The sequence below is a fragment of the Corvus hawaiiensis genome, chromosome 6, assembly GCF_020740725.1.
Source record: "Corvus hawaiiensis isolate bCorHaw1 chromosome 6, bCorHaw1.pri.cur, whole genome shotgun sequence".
NCBI lineage: Eukaryota > Metazoa > Chordata > Aves > Passeriformes > Corvidae > Corvus > Corvus hawaiiensis.
Window position 1 is genome coordinate 50,829,442 of NC_063218.1, and position 25,609 is coordinate 50,855,050.

Below are 25,609 nucleotides of genomic sequence, written 5' to 3' on the forward strand. Positions count from 1 at the left end.
AATTGGATTACTCCATTGCTTGGTTTGGTTTTATTTGTTTTGGGGTTTTTTTTCTCCTTTGAAAGAAAACCTACTTTATTGGCTTTAAAAAAGAAGTTTGTGAAAACCTCCTTGTAATGCATGTGCTTTGAGAGAGAAGGTGGCAAACTAAATAAGTGCTGACAGAAAGGATAACCTTAACATTGCATTTGAAAAAAAACCCAGCTGGGTTCTGTAGTGCTCCTGTGTCTTCTAACAACTTCATTTTGAGGCTGTTACAGAATTTGAATATTTTTGCAATGAGAAGGTGAATGTGTTGGTAACTCGTATTGTTTACTCTTAAGGAACAGTGTTTCAGTCATTAAAAAGAGTTTATTAAGACTTAATTAAAAACCTTTAACCTATGTCTAGTTTTAAGCCCTTTTAGTGAGTTTTTGTATAGAAATGCAAAAATAACTAGTTCCCAACTAAAGGTCTATTCTCTTCACTGTGCTGAGGGTTACGATAAAAAATGTAGACAGCTGCTGGAGATTTGGGTTTATAGATGCTTTTAGAGAGATTCTGTTGAATGAATAAAGGCTAATAAAGTGTTTGCAGTCTTTGGCTAGCCCTGCTTGGATTCTTAAAGCGTGCTCATATAAGAAGTGCTGGCATAATTGACACCAAGTAATTATTGTTTTGAAAGTCTTAACTGGGGCTTGGCACGGATTGCTCGTGGAATCTTTGTTGTTTTCCTCTATAAATTCTGCTATAAACTGGTGTTGAACTGCAGGGGAAACTGGTAGAAGTCCAAAGGTAGACCCGCTATGCAGCACATGTTCTTGCCTGCAGATACACACATGACTTGAAGCTCATGTGTACTGCCAATAAAGCACCTTTCAAAAACCTTTTTCTTATCACCCAGAGTCTGGGAAGTATGACAAGCTATGCTAGCTGTATTTAAAAACAAACATACCCTCCCTCTTCCCACACATGGCGTGTGTGGAAATGACAGGACTTAGCATTTGCATCAGCACAGAACTGCAGAACTTGTGTTCATACACAAGTGAGGTAAAAATCATACTGGATTTGTGGAAAATAAGCATTAAATGTCTTGTCAGTGGGCGTGCTTTGGATGGGAAGGTTTTACAGAGGTGCTGCTAGTATAGTAAATATTCTAGTGGAGAGCTATCCAACAAATCAAGGAGTAGATTCCAGGCAAGTTCCAGTAAAACATCATTATTACTTTAAGTTGTTAAAGTTCTTGGATACTGTGATAAAGGGCCTGTTGTAGTGTAAAGTATTTGCAGTCAGCCTTATTCAGACACAACAATGATTGCTTTTGTTCATACATGTGATGTCAATGGCAGTTTTCAACTTCTTCATAACTTCTGGCGCCTTCAGAATGGCTTTGGAAAATAATATCTTCAGCTAAGATGACTGGTTATTGAATAGGCTGGATATTTTTCACAATAGTTTTCTCATTATGCACTAGAATAAAAAATACTTGTTTGAAATACTTTAAATCATAAATGCTTTGTTTGTTTTTGAACCACTAGAACAGTGAAGGTCGTGTTTATGTGCTGCCCAAGAAATTTTTGCTTTTTGCAGTTCATAACAGGAGAGGGAAGGACTTAGTGGAGGGATGTGTACAGAATGTGAGCTGCTGTATATAGATGATGTTTGGACATGAGCTTTTCCAAGGATGCTTAGGAGATTACTCAGTTGTATACTTTGGGAAGCATTAAGTCCCCACTTTGCTTCTGTGATTGCTGAATTACTTGGTGTGGAAAAAGTACAGTAGCAATCCAAACAAACAGTGTATCGTTACAGGATATAACTAGAGCATGTCTACTTGGTGGTTGAAAGCCAGGACCAAATCCTGGGAATGTTAATTTGGCCAGGATGCACATGTGCATACTTGCAGTACTTTTCAATATGTCACGTGCTGCCATTCTGTTGCAGACAAAATTGTTTGGTGTGGAGAATACAGTACCTCAACATGGGCTCATACTTTTGTAAAATCCTCTGTGTGTGCCATTCCAGGAATTTGTAAAGGACAAAGAAAGGAGGAGAACACTTTAGTTAAGCTGGAGAAAATATCTGTTTCACTGGAACTGAGTATCTTTGTGTGTATTCCTTAAATATATGAATGGTTTGCAATTTCTGTGTCTAAAGTACTAGAACAAAACCAGAACAATTAATAGCACCACGCCTATCAAAGCTTTGCTTGTTTATAAAGTCTCTAGTACAAGTATTTAATAAATAGGTGAATAACAAAGTTATTAAAACAAATAGGAGTTATTTTTCCTATTACTCAGGGCATGTATTTGGTTGTTTTCTACTTCATCTCTGCATCATTTATTATAATTGGCATGAAGTCAGGTGTCTGTGCTGTCTCTGTGCTGGTTATATATACTGTTACAGGTGTGGGCAGATGCATTTACTGGCCTGTTTCACTCATGGTTTTTATGAGAGGGGGAAATCTTGAAATGTAACAGATGATATCTGACTTGGTTAATGAATGTAAAGGTTATTTGGTGATGATTCAGCTGGTGACCTTGAAGATTGCCTTTTTAGAAAATGAAATTTCTTCAGCAGGTAATGTTCAAACTTGCTATCCATTTTGAGGCATTTGTTGAGGCCTTCTGTTTTTAACCTATGTGATGAAATTAATGATAGATTATGTGTTCACAATTTTGAATCTTACTAGAGCTGGTCTTCTGTCAATACTTAAAAAGATCAAATTTATATAGCTAAACTACTCAAAGCAAGAAAATAGTTGTTGCTGTTTATTTCTGAACCATCTAATAACCATATGTGTTTCTTAGGTAATTAAATTCTAGCCTAAAACTTTGTAGAAATACATGCATTTAATTTTGTGTGGAAGATTTAGGTAAACCATGCTGCTGTGGTTTAGGTTAGTACACCTGGGCATGTTTGTCCTGTCTTATCCCTTCTGAAGTCAGTGTAGTGTACTTGTTGCCTTGAGCATGAGGATTTGCTAGGTCTGTGTAATTGTCGGCGTAACTGAGGTTTTGTGTGACCATAAATTCAGTTGCATCATGTGAACATAATTAACTCTCATTATGTGTGCCTCATAAGTTCCATTCAGTTATCTCAGCTGTAATCAGCTGAAAAAGTGGTGGAGGTACTGTGTTCACCAGCCACGCAGAAGAAATGCAGGAATGTGTAAACAGCGGTGTGGTTTGTGTTGGGAAGGGCTGCACCTCGGGGGCCAGCGTGGAGCAGCACTTCAGGACGAGGGAGCTGAGAATCCAGCAAGGATGGGAAAAGTATCAGTAAGTGAGAACAGTGTTGGCTGAAACTACACACAGAAGGAAAGACATGGGAAATGTTATGGTGTAAAGGAGTAGGATGGTGTATGGCATTTTTTCCCATTAATTCTGTAGCTAGGGATGTACCCATTGCTCTTCTAAAACGATTGATATGCTCCTGTTTTAAGTTCAAGCTGACAGTTCGAGAGCCTCACATCTTCCTTGTAGCTGAGGTCCTGAATTTGGAACTACACTTTGAGATCCCACGACCCTCACCTCCAGCAGCTCCTCCTCGCATATGATGTTTTAGCAGAATGTGCATCATCTTTCCTGATGGGTTTTCTACCAAAGTGCCTATAAATAGAGAGTATTAGCAAATGTATGTAAAGATAGGAGGCAAAAATTGTGTGGGAAATAGAGGATAACTTTGAAGGATAAATGGTACTTGCACACTATTAAGTTAGCCTTCTTAGAAGATTTGCTTGGATGGTAAATAATTAAAGGCTTTTTTCTGTCATCTTTAGATCTCATGCCTTGACTTTTTCCGGAAACTTTCTGTTCTCTGAGGTGAATCCACAGTATCTGTCTTTGTTTCCTTTTATATGAGCTTTTAACAGTAGCCTTTCAAGTAAGCTGAGTATGCTGACAGTTGTGAGAAGTATTCATAAGTGAAATTTTAATGGATGGAAAATGAGGAACGTTAAATAAAGGGTCACTCAAATGAGTCTAAGGAAAATCTAAATGTCTTGAAAATTAATGTAGTTACAATCTCATAAACCCCAGGCTTGTTACGGATACATTTTTGCATGCTGTTACATTCCTGACACGCATTTCTCCTGTCCTGCAGTTTACTTTTTTTCTAAAGTTTTCTAGGGAATATATTGAAACTGGGAAAGCTTGGCTGTCAGAGTTCTTCATTTTAAGACAGGGTACTTTGATTAGGAAAACATAATTTCTGTCTATAGAGAAGATATTGTACTTTAACATAGTCAGACGTTTTGAGTTAACCTTTGTAGAAGTTGTAGCAAAGGCTGTGATTGTCAATATAGTTCTGGATTTTTGTGAATATCTGCAGTAAGTGGAAAAAGGGACAGAAAAGTCAAAAAGGGGAGCTGTCTTAAAAGCAATATTTTGCTGTTTTTAACTAAGCTTTAGGCAGTGTTTATTTATACTTGTTATATGTTTATATGCATCTCTTTGTTTGAAAAATAGAGTAGAAGTGGGAGGTATACAGGGTTAGATTTATTTATCAGGTAGAGCATTTGTTACTCTCTGTTTGCTTGTTTTTTTTTTTTTTCCTGTTATTCTGTTTCTGGTTGCTTATTCCCTGTCACACTATGTTTAGATTCCTTGTCTCCTTCTCACCCAAATTTTTTGATTAATAGCTTGTTAAACAATGTCATTCCAAACTGGTTACGTTTAGTCATCTTTTCCTTCAGTGTGATGACTAAATGTTGTGAGTTGGGGTTTTTTTTGTTTTTTTTTTCCCGAACTTTAAGGTTTGAATTAACTCCTTTAAGTATTCTAGGCGACTTTGTTATAGTCAGAATCAAATAGCCAAGTTATAATTCAGTGTACTCTCCCCATGTGTATTTGGAAGTTACACAATGTGCAGTGCTTTTCCTTTTTAAAATAATTTCCAAATTGGAGTCCTGCTATACATGACTCCTGTACTCCCTGCTGATCTAGGACAAGCTGCAGTCCTGCCTTAGAAAATGGATAAATGCTCCTTGGCTAGACCTTCTTGTGATACCAATTCAGCCATTTAAATGTGTTTTCAGTTTTGGCATAGATTAGTTCTAATGGTGTCCCCTTCCTTTGTGTTCTTGGATATTCCGAATGTAATCTGATTGTGAAGGCTCCCGTATAAAAGTTATTCTTTTCAGTATCTCTGTATTCCTATTTCTACAAACTTTTTCCCTGGGACAGCTGTGTTTGCAAAAAATGCTGCAATAGCAGTTGCTGAGCAGCATTTTTAATATATATTTAATTTTAATTTATTGTACTGTATGTTTAAGTTTTATGAGAGAGAAGCTTCCAAGTATTCAGTAAATGTTGTACAATTCTATGTATATCACAATAAATGCTGTATGACTTGAGGGTATTCAGCAGTATGCTGCTCTTGGCTGAAGAACAATAGCTATTCATTTAATAAATTACTTTGGTAGTTAATATTTTAGTTTATAAATCTTTTCAGTACAGTCTGAGAATGAACAGAAGTATTGGCAGAATACTTTATATAAAAATATGTAATATGTATATAATACAAACATACATGTGTACTTGCATATAAAGCCATGATACAGTTATATTTAAAAATGTAAATCCATAGAATTAATCCCCAAATTATTTTTTTGTCCTGTCCATTACCAAGTTTTACATTTAAAAACATATTTTTACAGTAGCATTCACAAATACAGGTGTAAGCAATTGAAATGCTTTTTAATTGCCCTGTAGTTTATTTAACATAAAGAAGCAAAATGTTCGTGAAGAATTAAGTGGGATCAGTTTGAAGTGTGCTTTTACATTGTTGATTTTTACTTCAGTGGAACTGTTGTTTTGGTTCTGCCTTTAAGCATCTGTCATTCCTAGTGCAATTTTATTCATTAAGATTGTGTTTCAAGATACTTTTACGTGGGTATTCTCTAGAAATGTCTTTGCCAAGAATGCTGAAATGATGCTTTTAGTAGATTTATGGGTTTTCTTTACCCCTTAAGAGAGGAAAGAGCGATGATGCTGAGGGTGTGCAGAAGCCTTGTGTCCTGATGTGACCGTGTGATGTCAGCTGCCAAAAGGATAAGTGTGTAAAAAGTGTTCAGAAATCCATTGTCAAACCACGCTTAGTCTTGTGGAGACTCGGTTATTTTATGATTGCCCAGTTAGCAAGTGTGATGCTCACCCCTGGCTCTTCTTTGAAGCCATCAGCTAGAAATCATACACACGTTTATTTCTTGTCTAGCTGTAGGTAACATGGAGATGACACCTGAGAAAGTCACTTTCGGGTTCATTTATAGGGAGCAGAATGTCATTTCCAGGTCTACTTCACGTATCTTGACATCTAAAATGGATCAGGTGACTTGTTCCCCCAAATTTCCTTTCTTTCCACTTTGAAATGCAGGGGACTGCAATGCAGTGACTAGCTCAGCAACTGATGCTCAGAGATACAAGAATGTGTCTTATGTGGAAACTTCATGTGCAGCTGGTACCTGGTTGATGGTGGGTTTTTTGGTACAGGGCTAGAAAAATCACTTACTTTAGTAAAGAACTTTTCTTAAATGCTTTCAGTAAAGATCCTGAAATTAATACCTACATGTTGATTCGAGTCCAGAGAGGAGAGTTTTCTCCTTGCTATGCAGTTTTTTCAGCTTTCTACTAGTCTGGGACTGATGGAATAACAAGTATTTATAAAAGAAAACAGTTATACTGTCCTTCTTGAAATTCATATTATTATTTCAGAATGGGCAGTTGCTTCTGTGGTGTAACATTTAATGGGTTTTTCTTATTTAGTCTAGATACTCTGGGATTAAACCAAGTTTTGATTTTAAATAGTCTGAACACAGATTCAGAGATCCTGCTATTTTTTAATCTTCAGTTTGGTCCTCATATGTTTTCTGCCTGCATACAATTAAGCTGTTCAACAAAGACCTAGTTTTGCTTCTCATTTGTGACAATAGCTGTTGTGAGCTCTCAGATTCCTAACAGCTAACAAAGTACTGTCAGCGGGAGTATCTAAGTGAAAGACAAAGAACTAGAGTCGTGTAAGTCAGAAAATCTATGAATAAATCATTAAGGGTACTGCAGTACCTATTTTGAAAGTCTTATTATTAAAAAAAACTCTTCATTTTTTCCCATTATTTCAGTAGATGTTCACATTTTTCAGGTTATAAAATGTGTGGGGAGAAGAACCAAGATTTTTTTAAAAAACAAAGTGACCTTGGGTAGTTTGGTACTTTTGCCTTCTGTATGGTGCCATTTCTCAAGTCCACTCCCCTCACTCCATCATAGCCTTGTGTATTCTGAGAGGTTTTAAATGGTGCCCTGGAAGGTTTGTTGTTGCTTCCTAAGACTTGGAATTTTTTTCTTAGGTTACTGCTTTGGTTAGGGGGATGCTACGTGCTTGGTTGAAGTAGTTTCTGCCACCAGACAAGAGGGCTACTTACAGCTGTTGTGTGGGAGTGGAAGAGGCAAAGGAATTAACATGTGCCTGTTTCTGAGCATTTCTGAGAAACAAAGGACAAGGAAAGTAAATTGTGTCCTTTCACCACTCTAGGTCGCTAAAGGTCTAATCTGAAGCCTGCTGATTTTGGTGAGTTTTGGATTACTGCATCGCTGAGTTAGTCAAATTAATTCAACTTCTTCAATTGCATTAGGAGGAAAAGGTGTGAAGTCCTTTCCTGATGGCTGTGGATGAGCACACCACAAATTGGCTGGCTAATAAGTTTCAGTGGGGCTTAAATTAGTCTGAGTGAGCTGTCAGTGAAGGGGGTGCCAGCATTTCCATGGTATCTTTCTTTTGCAGCCCTTTCCTGACACTTCTTTGGCAGCTGATGCTCCAGCTCACTACTTTGCTCTAGCTGAGAAACACGTCCTGTGGGAGCCTGATTTCAGCTGAATCACTTGCCCTTTGCTTTGCTGCACGGGCACCAGTAGCAGTGCAGAGGAAGCACTGGGAAGGCAGGAGGTGGGTCTGTTCCTTTTAGTAGCAATGGGATCTTTGGCGGACTTTTTAGCCTTTTAGAAAAGGATAACGTTCAGTGGAACTGCATGGCAGATGAGAATTAAGTAGAGCACATTTTAGAGATTTTGACCTCCCAGGAGAGCAGACGTTTCTTGGGATTTGGCATTTGTCTTTGAAGTTTGGTTTATACAATTCCTATCTGCAGTAATTTTATTTTACTTTTTATTGCATTCATTTTCTTAGATACCTCTTACCTAGCCTTTGCTTTTTATGCCTGTCACTTCCCTGAGCAGAACTAAAATAGCTCCAGTTAAATTAAAACAATGGATAATTTAAATTAAGTAGTTTTACCTATGAAAGCTTACCTTGGATTTCATGTGAGCTTTAAAGTGAAGTTACTACACCAAAAATCCTTTGACAGAGATAGGAAAAAGTAGCAATTTACTAAACAATGCCTTTGTTAAAGCTTTATTGGAAGAGCATTTAACTTTTGTTTTAAAAGTTTCTAAAAAACTTTTGTTTTAAAAAAAATTGGCACTTTACCAATGCTTATAGACAATGAATGTCTTGTGAAGTTTAGAATACAGATACAAATTCTTTTAACATAGTTTAGGCTTTAATGTACTGTTTATGGAAACTGAATATAAGGGTATGAAGACACCCAGGTTAGATCACTGATACGTTCTGATATGTACTTTAGGTTTGTAGAATTTCCTGGGGACAGGGCACTTAGTTTTGCTACTTGTTGAGATGGGGAGACATTTCCTTTTCAGGAACTTTGCAAAATACCAAGCCATTGTTTTGGTACATGGAGAGTTACTGTTGTAAAAAACTTGCTATTTTTGTCCTTTTTTTTTAAAAAAAAAAAACCCCAAGGAATACAGAGAAGCATTCAAATCTACAGCTGTGGTGGGAGGATGTGCGTTCTGCATGGACACCACGGTACATTCCATCTCATGGAATGCCCTTGGTGTGACATTTAACAAAATGTCTTGCTTAACAGCTTCAAGAAAGACCAGCTAAATTGTAAAGATGAGTGCAATGTGAGCCCTTCCTGCAAGATGGCATGCCTTCCTTACAGTTCTGCAGAAGGCATTTATTGACAACGTGGGGAATGGGGATGTTCTTGAAGCATTTGTGGATTAAACCAAATTACAGGAGGCACAGGTCTGTGTATCCCAGAAAGCAGAATGATTACCTGTCCATATATGGTTCCCGGTGAGCAAATTGAAGTGATTCATTTGAATAAATAGGATAAATTGTTTATTGTTCTTCAAATATTTATGTAGTCATGTTGAAAGCTGCAGCTAATCTGCAATCTTCTGCTGTCTGCTTTTTATGCTAATATGGAGTTATTTTGCAAAGATCTGGGAAGGAAATCCATTTTAAGGTTTATTGATCTTTGTGGTATTGACTGCCTGCAAAATAGTTTCCACAGATGGCAAAACAAACTCATATTTTTAACTTGAGGTGATAAATTTGAATGTTGTTGTATGTCTATTTCGTAATGAAATCCAACAAAAAGCATAGGAATTGTGAGTTGGGTTTTGGTGTTTTGTTTTGTAGCAAATCTTACTGGAATATTTGTTAAGCCCTAAGAGTTTTATTAGATAAAGTGTGTCTATTTCTGTGCTTTTGGGAGGGGGAGAGTTGGGAACAGTAACTTTTTTTATCTAGAAAAAGAAATTATATTGGTACAATGTTGTGGTGATTATGGCATAAAATCAGTGAGAAATAATTCCAAAATTAAGCTCCAGTGTATCAGTTGTGAGGATTTCTAAATAACAGAATACTGTTTAATGTAAAAAGAAAACAAATGGTAGGAATGAGGGATTTAAAAAAAAATGGACTTATCACACATTTGATTCTCTGCATTTATTCTTCACTGAAAAGACCAGATTTTAATTAATGCAAGACAGCAATTATTTTAGGTGCCTCTATTTTGATGGGGGGCTACAATTTTCAGAATTATAAAAATAGCTCAGAAAGAATTCTCTGAAATTGCAGAAGGAAACAAGTTAGTCAGATTTAGACAAAATCTCTCTTCTGAATTGGCAGGAAGAGTAGAAAATGTTATGTTTAAATGTGTGCTTTAAGGAAGACAGGTTTAAGCCAAGAAAATTTCTTGATGAATCTGTAGAATACAATGATGTATGGTTATATCTATGTTCGTGAATATTCCTGAGACAGTGGGAAAACAGAAATACTGGAATAAAATGTAATTTGAAAAAATTCTCATCAAAGCCTGTTTTATAGGAATGTCATGTTTTTAAAGTAGAAATAAGTTATACATCTTCTTACTTTAAAATTCTCAGTGCTTGTATCTCTGAGATAGACCATGAGCATCAATGGTGTAATTTTCTATTACTATCTTTGTTAAAGCTTCATTTTTATTCTGAGTGGGAGCACTCAGCTTCATGAAAATAATGGAAGTGTTCTAGTCTTCTGGAGAGTGCACCCAGAGGACCAAAGGAGCTCTGTGTGTGAGAAGGGTCTTTCTGGAGTTGGTTGAAACTGATTTTTGTCAGATCTGTTTCCAGGTGACGGGGACAAGGAACCTGTAGTAGGCAAAGGATGTCGAGGCTTCCGTAATTCTTTTTGTCAGCCTGTACTTTTCTGCAGGAGGACATCAGTCCTTATTAGTGAAGCAGCTTATTGTGATATGCTAGTTCTTGGTTTTGAGACAAGGACTGTCTGTTCCTGACCCTCCTTTCCTGGTACTGCTTGTTCTAGGAAACTTGAAGGTGTGTGATACTCCCTTGGTACAGGTTCTTTTGTTGCTTGTTTTCTGCATTTCCCTGCTCTAACATAGTGAAGAGGTCAAGATGTAGAATGAAAATGGTGTCATAAATAAATTAATTGTGTTCAACTTCTTTACAAAGACCCATAGGAGCCCTTTGTAAAAAGCTGTTTTGTAGCCAGCTGGTCTCCAACTTTTGCTGCATGGGCTTATTCCATCCCACAAGCCTGCGTTTGTCTTTCTTGGATGTCATGAGGTTTCTGTCAGCATTCTTCACCCTCCAAATGGCAGCTCTACATAGTCTCTGGTGCAGTGTTGTTTAAAACTGTCTTAGTAAATTTAGAAGGTTTATTAAGCTTGCATTGGTTTCCTTTTTAGCTCCATGCTGAGCAGAAAGGCTGTAAGAAAGTATGGTAAAGCACTCTTAAAGGCAAGCCTGAATTGTAGCATCTTGTTTTAGCATCTTCTGAGTACTCTGTGCACGAAGTGCTTGTCTATTCTGGCTCAGTTTGCTTAAATAACATAATACAACTATGAAACTTCATAAATTTGGCAAACCCAGAAGAGGAATGCTTGTCGTATGGGATTTTTTGTGTGTGCATGTGTTCAAAGAATGGTAGAGAGCTCTGTAGGAGAGATGTTTGTTCAAATCTTCATTGTTTATTGTGATTTCTGTGTATGAGCTAAAATATTTGCGAGTAAATATTTGTTTTTAAAAAAACTTCTTGTGTTTTCAATGAAACCACTGCTACTGAAGAACTCCATTACTGTCAGTGATGCTATAGCAAAACTTCAAGCCAGGTACAGTCAAGTTAAAAATGCCAATGCAGGCATCTGTGATTGTCCTGCTCTAATTCTTCTTTAAGACTTTGCTGTGCTTGGCTCAAATGGTTTCTTCTACACGTGTATTATTTTGATCTTCATTGTGAGGGACTACAACAGCTTTATGAGAAAATCACCAAATTGCCTTTGCTTCTTTGTGGAATTTACTTGAATGGCAATTTTTTTTGTGCAACTTAAGCCTCTAGTTTATATGGCTTGTTTAGTTTTAAAAGGATGTATAGAAAGTTACAGGAATAGAAATGAGGGATAGTTGGGGCAGCTGAGAAACAGTGAAGCCAAAGAATTGTAGGTGTTTTTGCTTTATTTAAATTTATTTTGAGCTACTGTCTCTACAAGGTCAAATTCTGATTTTTTTATTATGGGGGAAGGGCAAAGAACATACAAGGGAAATGGTTAGAGTTTAAGAGTTAGGAGCAACCTTTCAGTAAAATACAAAAAGCAGTGTAATTGTGGACCTGATTAAAATTTTTCAGTGGAGTGCAGTAGAACGTCTGGAATTATACTTCTCTAGAATTGTTTAACATTATCTAGGTTTACTGGGCTCTTACTCTTTATTTATACCCACATATTTATCTTTTTTTTAATCTGAGCATCTTCAGGGCCTATTTTTTTTTTCCTCTTAAAATGTGAATATTAGGACCATCCTTATAAGATGAAAGCATCATTCTCAAGTCATTACATGATGCCAGGAGCTGGGGTCTGAGCAAAGATGCCAAATACCACCTCTGTTTGCAAATGGCAGCTCTTAGCTGGCTGCCAAAAACTTTTTGTTGGATTGAAGGCAAGGCTGGCCCAGAGTATTGGAAATGTGTATTTCCCTGACTAATGCCGCTCTGCGTGACTCTTCTTGCTGAAGCGCTAATGAGCAAGTGCCTCTTAGCCAAAAATATTCCAGTGTGATTGCTCTTGTCAGCTGTTCTATGGCCAAGTCTAGTACTTATGGTGTATTGATTAAAAATACATGAATGTTTCATTTAACATAATATTTATTTCTAGCGTAAGTAAGAGCTCAGCAAATCCATCCTCTTTCCCGCCCCCACTTTTGACAAATACACACCTCAGAAAATCTGTGTGACAAGGATTGTGCTTACAATTTTGGGGCTTGAAGGGGCTGTAAAAGCACTACAGTCCACCATCCAAGTATAGCATTCCCAAGCAAGCCTTCACTGCCATTCCTGATCAATCAGGAAAGGTCATTCTTCATTTTTGGAACAGTTAAATATTGGAGTAGGTTGATTAGAGGAGGGGTGGAATTTCCCTTGCTGGAAATATTCAAGACTCAATTTGGATGACTCTGGATCGTCTAATCTAAAGTCTTGTTTTCAGCAAAAGATTGGACCAGATGATTGCCTGAAACCTCTTCCTGTCTAGGCTTTTCTCTGTCCCTGTGATTCTTCACTGGGAAAGGCTCACGTTTACACTCCAAGGTGTAAGTGTCAGATTAATTTGGGGCAAGATTTTGGGTATTGCTGTTTGTCCTGTTATGGATGAAGCAGAAATATCTTCCTTTCTCTAGATTTAGTTAGATCATTCGAAGCTTTTAACATCCTTGTTTCAGTAGGTTGGGCATCCTGGCTGCACAGGTTGAACAGCAACAAAGTGGGTTTATACTTTTGGGACAATCTAATGAATCCAGTGCAAGCTGGGATTCCTGGTGCTATGGACTTAGGATCATATCAGAAGAAGGTATATTAGTAATGAAATTTTGTGTGATAATTGAGCTCCTACTTTGCCTGCAAGAAGAAAATGCCCTTGTCATTCAGTTGGTGGGGGAGATTCCAGTACTGTTGCTGGAACCAAGGCAGTTTAAGGACACAAGAAAAGAAGAGAAGAGTTAAATCTACTTTGCTTAGTGGCTTAGCAGGGTAATCTCATAACAGATTCTCTTCTAGTATGTTACAGATGAAAGACTTTTATTGAGAATTCTTGACTCAGAAGTTTTGAAGTTTGACACAAGTAGGTGTTTGCACAATTGGAGAAGTTTTATGGCTTGAGGGATGTAGTAGAATCCAAAATATTTATTGATATTTACAAATAGCCACAAATTCTTTGCATGAACAGTGTTATGAAATCGTAGTAAATATGTGAATTGCTTTTTGTTTCTAATTTTTGCAAACAATAGGCTGATGTCTGCAAGCAGGTATTGACTCAGTTGTGTCTTCTGATTTTCACCACCTTGTTATCTCATGGACTGATTAATTGCATCTGTGGTTTTTGTAATATTTGTTTTTCTTCTGCTTTCCTGTACATACCAGATTGTCTTAGAAATAAATTTTGGGAACTCAAGGTTCTGACTTGTATTAACTAGTGGCAGTCTGGTATCTGTTGGTCTCCTCTCATTCCTGTTTTTTAATGAAGGCAACTTTCCCTTCTCTGGTGTTTGTATTACTGCTTGGTTGGTTTGTTTTTAAGCAGAGCACTCCTACACCTCACAGAATGGAGGGCTGAAGAAGTTTCACGTTAATGCCTGTCTGTGCTGAGCAGTGGATGGAACACAAGGCCCAGCTCTCCCAGCACAAGCCAGGAGCATTAGTGCCCATCCAGCAGCAGTGTAGTCACACCTGCAGGATGTGTGCCTGGGCTACTGGATGTCACACTGTCCCATCTTCAGTCGCTCTGGTTCAGACACCAGCTTGGCTTTGCTGTAGCTCAAGCGTTCCCTGCTCGTGCTGTGTTTTACTAAGTCCATGAGCCCTGGCTTGAATGCTTGGTGTGTCCTGATCTCTCCCCCAGATACACAAAGCCCTTTTTACATGCACCTATTTGATGGTTTATAAATGTGGCTCATCTAGAATGTAGCATGATATTCTTGATAAAGACTTGCTGAGACACAGTTAAAGGATACTTAAAATATTTCCTTGTCTCTTCTGGAGATACCTGTCATGATGTGTCCTGGCATTGAATTTTGTCTTTTTCACTGCCATGTTACAATGTTGGCTTATGCTAGGTACCTCCTGTTTACTGATCAGTTTACTGTAGGACACTTATTATGCATTATCTCCGCATATCTCTAATTTCTGTTGCTAGGTCATGCTTTGGATCTAATTTTCAATGTTCTATTTTTTTAAAACTTGAGACTTCTTCTTTCTTAAGTTTGTGTTTAACTAATTATCTCCTACATATGAAACCTGTTGTCTGATAATTTGAAAAAACAAATTGTTCATGCTATATTTAGCACACATTACATCTGTGTAAAAATTAGTGCTTTCTGAGTTTCTAATGATGAGAGAAAAGACTAGAGGAAAAAATAATTTGGGAGGGAAAGTTTGTCTTGCCAAATACACCTTTTTGTTGTTTCTTTTTTTTTTTTTCCTCTTTAAATTGACAGGCTGTTACGCAATTCCTCTTGCTTCTTTTAAGTTGGTTGTAGGCTCTTGTGTCACAAAATGGCCATGAATATTTCATTATATTTTTGAAGTGCCTTGCTGAAACTGGTAGAAGTGGTGGTTTCTAATTACATCTTAGTAGTTCTTTCACATAACTCAATTGCCATTGTGTTTCTCAAATTAAACTTATGTTAGATAAAGGAACAAAAAGCTGTAAATTTATGTAGGACTCCAATTATTATGTGTTTTTATATATTAATGCACACAAATGTACATACTAGCAGCAGAGTCTTGATTTTAGACTGTGATTTTTAAACCTAGTAACTGTCCTTGCAGATGGAGAACTTGGCTTTTTGCTTGGCTTCATCTATTTTGTTTCTTGTTACTGATAATGAGGCAATCCTCTGAAGCTCCAGCTGCTCCCAGGCTTTGCTGCTCATTTGAAAAATCCTGTTAAGCAGAGGAAATGTGGTAAAGCCCTGCTGCTGTCTTGGCCAAAATAGCTGTACTGTAAAGGTGTATGGAGAAGAAAATGGGAGGTTTCTGGAGGAATGATAATTCTCTTAGAAACCATAAATGTTTGGGAGATGGGGTGTGATGACAGCAACATTTTCTCTGATGTGGTACTTGTTTGCTGCTCAGTGAGTGTAGTGCTTAAAAACAAAGATGCTGCTGGCTTGTTTTAATCTTCTTAATGTAAACCCTCAAATTAAGATATGGCCAGTCTTTTCAGTCAGTGTAATCTGAGTCAGATTTGAGAAAATTAGTGTTAACCACCCTCCTTACCATAGTGCAGATAAAACTGCTGAGACATGAAAAGAGATAGGAAAAGCTTAACTGCAGCCAAAAAGCCTTCACTGCTGCTTTTGGGTGTTACAAGTGTTAGTTTGCTCTGTCCAGGGATGCCAAGCCAGAACAAGTAAATCCATCCTGCATTTCATCGGTTAGAAGCATGTTTAATTTGTGCTTCTCCTAGCTTCTGTTCTATCTAAACCAGACGGGCAATTTTTGCATTTTTCCTTTCCTTTTTTCTTTCAGTGTTTGTTAGCATCTGGAAGTAGGGTGAGTGGCAGTTTATCTTCATTTTGATGGAGTCTCAAGATTGATTCCTTTAAGCAGTTGGAAATTAATCAGAGAGCACGTAAACCTGCAGATTGGTAAGGTTTTTAGGTATATTTAAGCAGAGGTAGTCAGTAATGTGAAGATGAAATAAATCAACATACACTTCTGGTCTTTAAAATCCATGTAGGTGTTCTAAGAAACGAGTGAGGGCTTAGTGCACTTTTAAAGGCTGTAGACAGATATGAAACTTGTAACTGTGCAGGAGACTGAGGACATCACTCATTCTTACTAGTCGGTCTTTTCACCTCCAGGAGCTTACTGTCCCCTTGGAGCAGCTAAACATAACTGCTTATATTGGGTGATCTGGGTTCCTTTTTACTCTACTATATGGTTTAAAAAACTCAGATTATTTTGATAGAACTCGGTTATGGAACAACTTGTGGTAACTGATCTGAGGGGGACATTGGCTGACCTTTTCAAGTGGGAAGCAATGAGATTTTGGAAGTTGGAGCCTCAGCAAAGCCACACTTGCAGCACAGTCTGACAAGAGTGATTTGCACTAGTACAAGCTTCTAAATAAGGTCTTTCCAAGCATGGTGATGATCTCTTTAACTCAAACCTACTCTTAATCAACACACACTTAATTGTTGTAATTTTTTCATAAGCTGAAATCTACGCAGATTTTGAACTCAGTGAATTTCATGGCTTATAAAAGTATATAACTGGCTGTAGATCTTAGTGGTTTGTACACTGTGGAAGGTCAGTAAGACAAAGATTTTCAGAATCCTTCTGGCAATGGGATCTTGCGAGTCATGGTATTATCCTCTTTGTAGTGCAGAAACACTAAAAGCAGACAGAACTTGATGGGAGATCATTCTTCAGAAGAACTTTAGAGCTCTTGATTGAACCATGAACTCAGTGATCCACACAGATGTGTAGCCTGTGCAGTTGTGGTAGACTTTTCAAAACAGAATATACAAATGATACAAAATCCAGTGGAATGTATGGGGAAACTGCATAAAACTATCACTTGTCAAAATACTCTCTAGGGTAGTACCTCATCCTTCTTCATAAATTGTATGTGTGAAGTAGAATGATACTTTCCAGGGAATTCTGGGGACTACATCTGAAGACTGTAAAGTGGTGTGGAAATGGCAATGTGAAGAGGGGGAAAAAAGGTGGTGAACACAATTTCTAGAGCAGTTGAGATCTCACTTTTGTATGAGTAGGAATGTGCATTGTCGTTTAGCATTTTGTCAGAATGGTTTATGCTGCCATCATGAGGAAATTGTACTACACGTAGCTGCTCCTGCAGTATGGTACTTACTCATCATTTAAACAATTCTCAATTAAGATTGTTGAAGCACCTTTGAAATGTTTTTCAGCATGCTGACAGAATTAATAGAATACTTTAGATAATTAAATAGGCTAAAAAATATTTAGAAGTCTTTCAAGCTCAAGCACTTGGAAATAAGATGAAGTGTAAAAGTGAATCTGGGGAGATCTGGTCTTTCTTTCTGTGCTTTTGATTTTTTTTTTTTTTTTAAAGAATCTAGTGAAGCCTGCAGTGTACTTCTCTTCTGACATTTTAAGTTAAAACCCAGAGAACATCCTCTGTAGTCTTCTAGATACTTATTATGCTGTTTTTAGCCTGCAATGCAGAAGGAAAAGTCTTCAATAATAACACAATGTGATGTTTATGGCGTGTCTTTAGGCTGAACAAACACTTGGAAGCTTCTGTACTAGAATTGCAGTGCTTTTCTCTGTCTTAGATGGCAAAACTAATCTGTTGAAACACAAGTAACCTGGAAATGGCTTTGACATTTTAGGATGTTAAACAGGAATAAATCAGAATTTAAAGTATCTAAAGTCTAGTCTTAGAGGGTAGTAGTTTCACAGTCTCTGGTATTCCAGCTCTAATTTCTTTATAGTACCAAACATGTCTTGCTTGAGGGGATATGTTTTCTTGGTTTAGAGAAATCCATTGAAGGGGTTTTTTTTGTGTGTGTTTTTAAATACTTGTAGAGCCATTATGATTTTAATTGGAGCTTCTTACAGAATTACATTTTCTATGCCAAAAGACCTAATGAAAACTGTTCAGACAGCTTCACAGGGCTTCAGAGTGTTTCTCTGTGCAGAACAGCTGTTTAGCATATTGATACATCCTGTGTCTTTTCCGTTTTAGATGATGTACCAAAGCTGGAAGACAGGTTCACAAATCATCAGGCATCTTATGTGTAGTCCTGCTCTCTTCTCTTCAAAGGCCATCAGTAACACAGATCCCATAGCTTAATGTTCCCATCTGTTAACTTCTTATGCTAATCCTTTGGAATTTGGAAAATTGTCTCACTTTACACTTAATATTTCCTTTTTCATCATTAAAGATTAATCTGTCTCCACTTCCTCCTTTTTTTAAAGTGAGAAAACTGTTCAAGTGTACTGAGGTAACCATGAAGTAAGGTTGTGATCTTTAGCTTGCTCAGTCTAAATGCTGTGGGAAAAGAGGTGGTCTTGTTTCATGGGATTTCATTTTTTCATCAGCTATTCTATTTTAGAGTTTAAAATTAGCCTGTAAAAAGTTGTGTACTTCTTGGTAATGAGACAGTTCTGATTTTAGAGTGGTGGTGAAGATAAGAAACAGTACTTTCCACAAAGCTAAAATAAAACTCGAAGCAGGTTGAGAAGTAATAGTTCCACTAGGAATGGCCAGAATATCTTAGTCTGCTATGAAAAAAAACCCCAACAAACTGATTTGCAGATGCCTGGGTATGACCAGAAGTTTTTGTACTACAGACAGTTTCTAAATTCAGAAGGTGTCAGGGACACAGAAGTACTTAGGATGCAATAGGAGCCTTGGAAAATGGAGTAGAAAAAGACTGAGTCACCAGCATGGTGAAGCGGCGTTAGGGAGAGCTGGGGAAGTCTGAGAAGTGGTTGGTTAAATATCCAAAATAATTTGATAGAGCAGTCTAACCAACACAACTGCTAAGTAACGTTTTTTAAACATCCCTACAGGCAAAAACCCCTTTTCATCCAGGGATTTTAAGCATTGATTTTACTGGTGGCTCAATGTGGAAGAGGCTTTTATGGCTGGTCCTGAGAAGCAGTTGGAAGGACGGGACACTGGGGTATCTGCTGTGACGTGTAGCACTGCTGGAAGTCACTCATCCCCTTCTGCCCTATGTAGTCTGTGGGAATGAACAATGTGGGAACTGTCAGGTTAAGTGAGTAATTACTGCTACATTTGTATCAAGTTGAAGAGTGAAAGTTTGTCAGCTCAGCTGCGATGCAACAGCTTCTTCCTGATGCTGCTTGTAATGCACCCCCGAGGAAGAGCCATCTGGGATATGTTTGCTGACGTACCATTACATAAATATTATTTCAAAGCAAAAGTAACTTACTGTCTAAGTGACTATCTAATATTATGATTTCAGATTAAAATACTCTGCAGTGAGCAGAGATCAATGTTATCTTTTTTAAACTTTGTGAGCACCTGCAATTAAATGTAAATTAATTGAAAACAAATGTTGAGTTAGGATGATTGTCACTTTACTTGCTAGATCTCACCTCCTGGTGTATTTTAATGGAAGTGCTTGTATAGCATTTACTCCTAGAACCACTTCTTTGTATGTATTTTCATATCTCAGTTATAAGTTAAGTGAGGAGTAATTGGATTACTTCCAAACTTCTGAAGTTTTTGATCCTGTGGTGATGCGGAAAACATTAGCTTAGGTAAAAGTTTAATTTCTCACATGTATATTTGGTGAACAGGAAAGGAAACAAGGCTTGCAGTTTCACAGATTTTAATTTCATTTTATCTTATTTTTGGAATTATATCCCTTAGTAAAATGAGTATGGTAGTTTTGCCTTTTATTGTTTGTGTTGCATTCAGCAATGAGAGTAAAGTCACAGCAGCTTGGTGATAAATGACACCCCCCTCAGCCCCCTTCTCCTCCAAAATGCACGAAGAATTTCAGTCACGCATTTGTTAACTGATGCTGTTTTGACAAAGGCTTCTCTGTGTGTTTGTAGCAACACAAAACTCCTATAAAATACATACACTTTGATGTAAGTGGCAGGCAACGTGTTGAGCTTCTCAAAGACTGTGGGTTGCCTAATATTTAATTTTAAATTAAGAACTTTTTAGGGAAAATAAGGCAAACACATCTCTTGCAACTAGATTTATTAGGAAGAGCTTTAAGGCAAATCTAATTGAAACAATGTGACCTACTTATATTAGCATAACACATTAGATAATTGTTTTAACACAGCGTATTGTTGAGACAAAATTTAGTTACCATGAGCACTAACAGTGAGTGCTCTGCTTGGTTTGTGTGGAAGTTTGTAACTGGAAAGTTTTAAACTTGCTGAAGCACTTAGACCAGAAGTAATTTTGTATTTTGAAGGCAGTTTAAAAATAAAACATAATAATTCCTGGTCATTTAGTAGTTTTGAAGTAGGAGTCATGGAACATGTCAATGCTCTTTTAATAAATTAAATATGTCACACAAGTGCGGAGATTTTTAATTCATATAGCTGAGGAGAAACTTACAGGTTTAATCCTGCCATCCCTGCAGTGCTCCAATTTTATAAGAATTTCCATTAAAGTCACGCGTGCAGTAACTGTTTGTGCTTTGCTTCAAGTAATTAATCTGAATAGGGATGTTCTCCTGAAAGAATATATTTAATTTGGCTTTACAGGACAAGCTGATTAACTTGTTCTAGATGGGCAGAAACCCAGAAGGTGGTTGTCTGTAAACTACACTCTGCAAAGCTGCTGTGATCTCCACCACAGAAGTTGTGTGGCCAGGGACAAATGCTGAGGGCTAATTAAAATGATGCATTGTTTAAACATCTGTTTTCTGGTTGCAGGATATAATATCATAATTATGGTTTCTTGATATATCTTGATTTAAATTTATTGCTTTTATCTTGAAACATGAAAGAATGATGGCACTGAATGGATGTGGTCATGGTAGGGCCACATGTAACTCACATCAGTTACACAAATCAAGTTAATTATGGTTTGTTTCTCTTAAGCCTGTCTGAAGCACTGAAACCAATATAGAGACCAGTTTTGGTCCTTGTTCTCTGTGTGGCTGACCTGTGGGGAGGAAATGATGGCAATGTAGGCGGTGTTCTGCTCTAATCTTCTTCCCTCCCCTTTCTTTCTTTCCCTGGGCAGAAAGAGAGGAGTGAAGGCGTTAATGAATTTTTTTCCAGCTAATAGGGAGAGGGCAAGCATGGTCCTTTTTAATGACTGTGCTTCACTTTTGAATGCTTATGAATGCTTCAGGCTTAATCGTGAGAACTCTTAATGGTTGACTGGAGCTGATGGGTCTGCAAACAGTGTTATGAAAAGGTACTATCTAGGTATGTATCAGTGTTCAGTCTTTGCAAAAAAAAAAAAAAGCTTGTAATGTTTCATTTCAAACTCTATTTTTTCCTGTGTGTCGTGTGCTAGATGCCTGAGGTAATATGAGGATTTTGTACTGCTCTCTTGCTAACCCTTTTGAGTTTTCCATCCTGAAACTCTAAATGTGCACTGTTAATGTTAAATGTGCTCTTAATGACATGTTTAGCAAAGTCTGCTTCCTGATTAAAATACCTGTCTGAAAGTTGAGTGCTATGATCGTGAATAATTAGGGCAGTGAATGGCAGATATTCCTACCTTTCTCTCAGTAGTTACATTCCAAGTTTGTGAAAGATCCTGGTGAGAAGGGTTAGGTTGTTTCTTGGTCTTCATAGACTTAGCCTTCAAATTGATGATTAATTCTTACCAAAGAAAGTATTTGCATGATTTCCAAAGCATTTAAACAGATTTTATTATGAGGGAGGAAGAATGGCAGTATTTCTAATATCTTCTGAAGTAATGAAGTTGCTGTAGCAACCCAGAGCTTAGTTGTAAATCAAATTATGCTTTACCTTGGCTTTTTCTTACAATGCTGTGTCACAGGTTTCATTGTCCAAGTTTGAGTCTACATCCTTCACCTTTTAATGCTTGTTGTTCTTACAGGGAGGGGGAAAAAAAAAAGCCCTTCAATTTTGACAAAGCACCTGAGGATATTGTAAACATGAATCATTCCACAGGCTTCAGAAGATTAACTAAAATATAAGTAGTGATTTTTGTGTGTGTGTAAGTCAGTGTACATTTAAAGGGATGTCCTGTTTGTCTGCTCTGTTTTGCATAGAAATGCATCTCGTGCCCTTGAAAGCACATGGCTCCTGTTACTGTGCGTGTTGCCATTCTTGGTGCTTTTAGATATTTCATTGCTTTATCTTTGCAAATATCATTGTTCTTCTAGAATTCTGTGCAACCTGTTCAGTTCTTAACAGTGTGACTATGGGTCAAATGTGCATTGTATATTGTATAATTTCATGGTTAAGTTTAATTTCTTCCACTTCAAGATTGGGTATAATAATGAAAATAATAAGCATGTAACAGATTCCTGTGTGAGGGATGTAAAAGATTCTTTAGCATTGTTTTTTTCTGAGATTTATGTAGATTAATATAGAAGAAAATGCAAAAAGTAATTAAATAAAATTTGTACACTGACACAGAATGAGGAGTTTGAATGGTTCACTGCTCAAAAAGACTAGTATGCAATATTTACATTTCAGAGAATAGACTTAATTCTACTGTAGTTTGTAGTCCTGAATTGTCATTTAGCGGCACATGAATTGACCTAGAAAATAAAAATTTTGCTATGCAAATTAACTTTCTTAAGTGCAAATACAAGTATAATAAAAAGTGCTGTCTAATTAAGCAATTTAAATAATTCTTCAGGGAGGCTGGGAAGACATAAAATTGATTAAAACTATGTATACAATGTTTATGGATTTTAATAAAAAAACCTCACCTGTTTCAGTAGTCCATGTGTGCCTGTGGGGATGAATAAGTAGAATTCAGTAGATGTAATCCAAGAATGGATGGATATGTTGTTTCTTTTTTTTAATGCACAGATTATAATACATTAAGCTGATAACTATAAAAAATCTTGAACTGATTTAAGTAGGGAGTTTTCAAAATATTTTTGTGTAGTTTTAGGAATGAACTTGATATTTTCCCCGAGTGTGAACTTTTATTTGTTTCATCCTTATGACCTTCAACTGGTTTTAATATGCTGCTGTCGATGCTAAAAATATTTTATCAAGAATATTTCAGATTACTTGTAACAGTGGTAATAACTGAATGCAAGCCAGCTCTGGTTTAGAAGCCTTAATTAGGAAAGCTTATTTGGGAAGTGGTTTCATTATCAGCCTGACCTCAGGAGTTTGTACATCCAACAGTTTCTTTTTATTTTTGTTCTTTTGAGGCACGTTGAATTACACAAAATACCAACTTATAAGTGAGTGTTACATTTGCCTCTACTTATAACAGTTTTCTGTCACCTGATATGCACCATTTGCAAGGCACTGTATTACAGTTTATTTGCTATTTTGAATTATTATTATTACAGATAATAATATACAGGTTATTATTACAGATAATAATTTATCAGGGCTGTTAACCTAAAATATGTCTCAGTTAAAAAGCACAGTGTGTGATGGCCCTCTTATGTAGAAGACTTTGATTTATCCTGAACCTCAAAAATAGACTCCCTGTCTGTATTTGCAGTCCTACAAGAAGTATATTGTTTACTCTGGAGCTTCATCAAGGGCCAGCAAGCTGAATGCCATTAAATAGGCATCTGTGTAGCTTGTTTTAATAAGCTGTGTCTGTGGAGAGGGAAATTTGCTACGTTCTGGTAGCTCACACAAGTTAAGATTTGTTTGTGTCATGATAGAAAGTAACCTTGCTTTCTAAATTCAAAGTCATTTAAAAAATTGCTTATAATATCATCATTCTGACTCCTACATATGTTTGAGGTGACTGTTCCAATTAAGTCACTTCAGTCCAATTTACTTGAATGCATGCTCAGTGAAATACTAGATTTCCTCTTTGTTTTTAGCAAAAGTTAGTTCCTTTAAAGTTTATTTGGCTGACACAGGGCTTTGGTGTGTGGTTTGTTTTTCTTTTTAAATTCAATAATTTTAGTTAGTTTTCTGTTCAATATTTTCACGTCACTTGGCAGGAAGTATTTGTCGCTATCCAGTATAATTCATTTTTAAGTAGGATAAAGTAGCTTAATCCCATTTCTGGCTCTACATATTTATTTTTTTCTCTATATATATGGTAACGTAATGTCTTCATGAATGCTATTTTCCTGGTTTTTATAAAAGTCATTTCAGATTTAAGAACATGTAATTATTTCATACAGAGAGAGACTGTAATTTGATTCTTACATTATCTTTGAGCTGAAATGTGTAATACCTGCTGATTCTATGATGCACAAGCTTTACACTCTTGTATTTATAAATGCAGTAAGCAGAAAATAGAACTGTCACTCTGAAGTGGTCTTTGTAGAAGGCACAGGCCTTAAAAATCTTCGCTCTGTAGAGCTGTTTGAAAAAGTCTTGTATACGTAGGTCAAGTTGATTCATTTCCTTATGTGAAGAATGACATGGGATTCTGGTTTGGTTTGGGGTTTTGGAGGGTTTTGCTTGATTTAGTTTGGAAATCTCCCTCTGGCCAGTGATGATGGAGGTGTGGATTCATCCTTTCAGCTCTGATGGTACTGGATTTCAGGTGTGGGAATTCTGCAGCCTTTTTCCAGCAGCCTGGTGTGCCTCAGTGCAAGCAGGTGGCAGCCCTTGTGATTGTGAAACTGGGGGGAAGAGGAGTTCAGTTCTTTAGTCACCTCTTTCCAAAGCCAGTGTGAGGGCAGTGCCAGGCCAACCAAATTCCTATGCTGAAATGCTGTGTCATTGATACTCACTGCTGCAGCCTGTGCCATGGCCTGTGAACCTGCTGTTCTTCCAGGAAAACAGGTTCCCCTTTGCTGGTAATGACTGTGTGGCCAGGTGCTGTTTGCTCTTTTTTGTGGGCAAAGGTTATGGGGATAATAGGGAGCGAATGTGGTGGTTGAGGGTAACATTTCCTTCTAGTGTTAAGGGTGAGATCACCCCCCAAAGTTTACCTAGGTTAGAATTCAAGGATAAGCAGTGCAGAGTGATTAACATCTGTGTGCCTCAGACTGTCACCAGTGATCAGGTGAATCCTGGAAGTTAGTTTCCAGTTCCAGGTTACTTGAGGCTAATTGTTTCAGCTGGCATTGCAGTTGGAGAGGAGGGCAAGGCTGTAAGCAGGGTCCTTCGCCCTTCTTGTCTAGGTCATGGTCAATGGCTTTATGTCTCTGTTGTTTCATGACTTGCAGTAGGTTAATTTACAGCTCAGGTACTACTCCCTGCCCCAGAAGATGTCCTGGTGATTTACTGCTGACAAGAATTTTTCTTGTTCCTTCTGCAGATTGTTACAGACTGCTTCAGACAGCTGCAGGGCAGAAAGGCCTGGTTGAGAACACAGGACCTGGTTACACAGCAACCTCATTGTGGCTTCGGGTGTGCAGGCAGGAGGGTTCACTGCTCTAGTTCAACAGGACAGGGTTATCTCTCTGCCAGGCAGGGTGCCAGCCGTGTTCAGTTACTCATGAATCAATTGAGAACCTTTGGCCACAATGAAGAGTTGTTCAGCTTCTGCCTGAACACTTGCTAAACAGTAAAGAAACATGCATTGGTTATCTGACATCTAGATCCAGATTGCAGTTTATTAATCTCAATTCTAGTGCATGATTTTTTCCCATGTTTGCTATCACACAGTGTATAATTGCAAATTGGGAGTTTT

The 25,609-nt window shown here is 37.3% G+C and overlaps 1 protein-coding gene across 7 annotated transcripts in view; it reads left to right on the forward strand.

Annotated features, from left to right (window-relative positions):
• The window catches only part of PLEKHA7 (pleckstrin homology domain containing A7), a 151,455-nt gene that overhangs the window by 19,666 nt on the left and 106,180 nt on the right, over positions 1-25,609 (forward strand). The window contains exon 1 of one of the 7 annotated variants that reach the window (XM_048305600.1): positions 9,014-9,081. The exons of the other annotated variants lie outside the window; for them this stretch is intronic. Coding sequence (XP_048161557.1) covers positions 9,029-9,081 — 53 coding nt within the window. The 5' untranslated portion in view covers positions 9,014-9,028. Of the gene's footprint in view, positions 1-9,013; positions 9,082-25,609 lie in introns of those variants that run through there. 7 annotated transcript variants of the gene reach the window in all.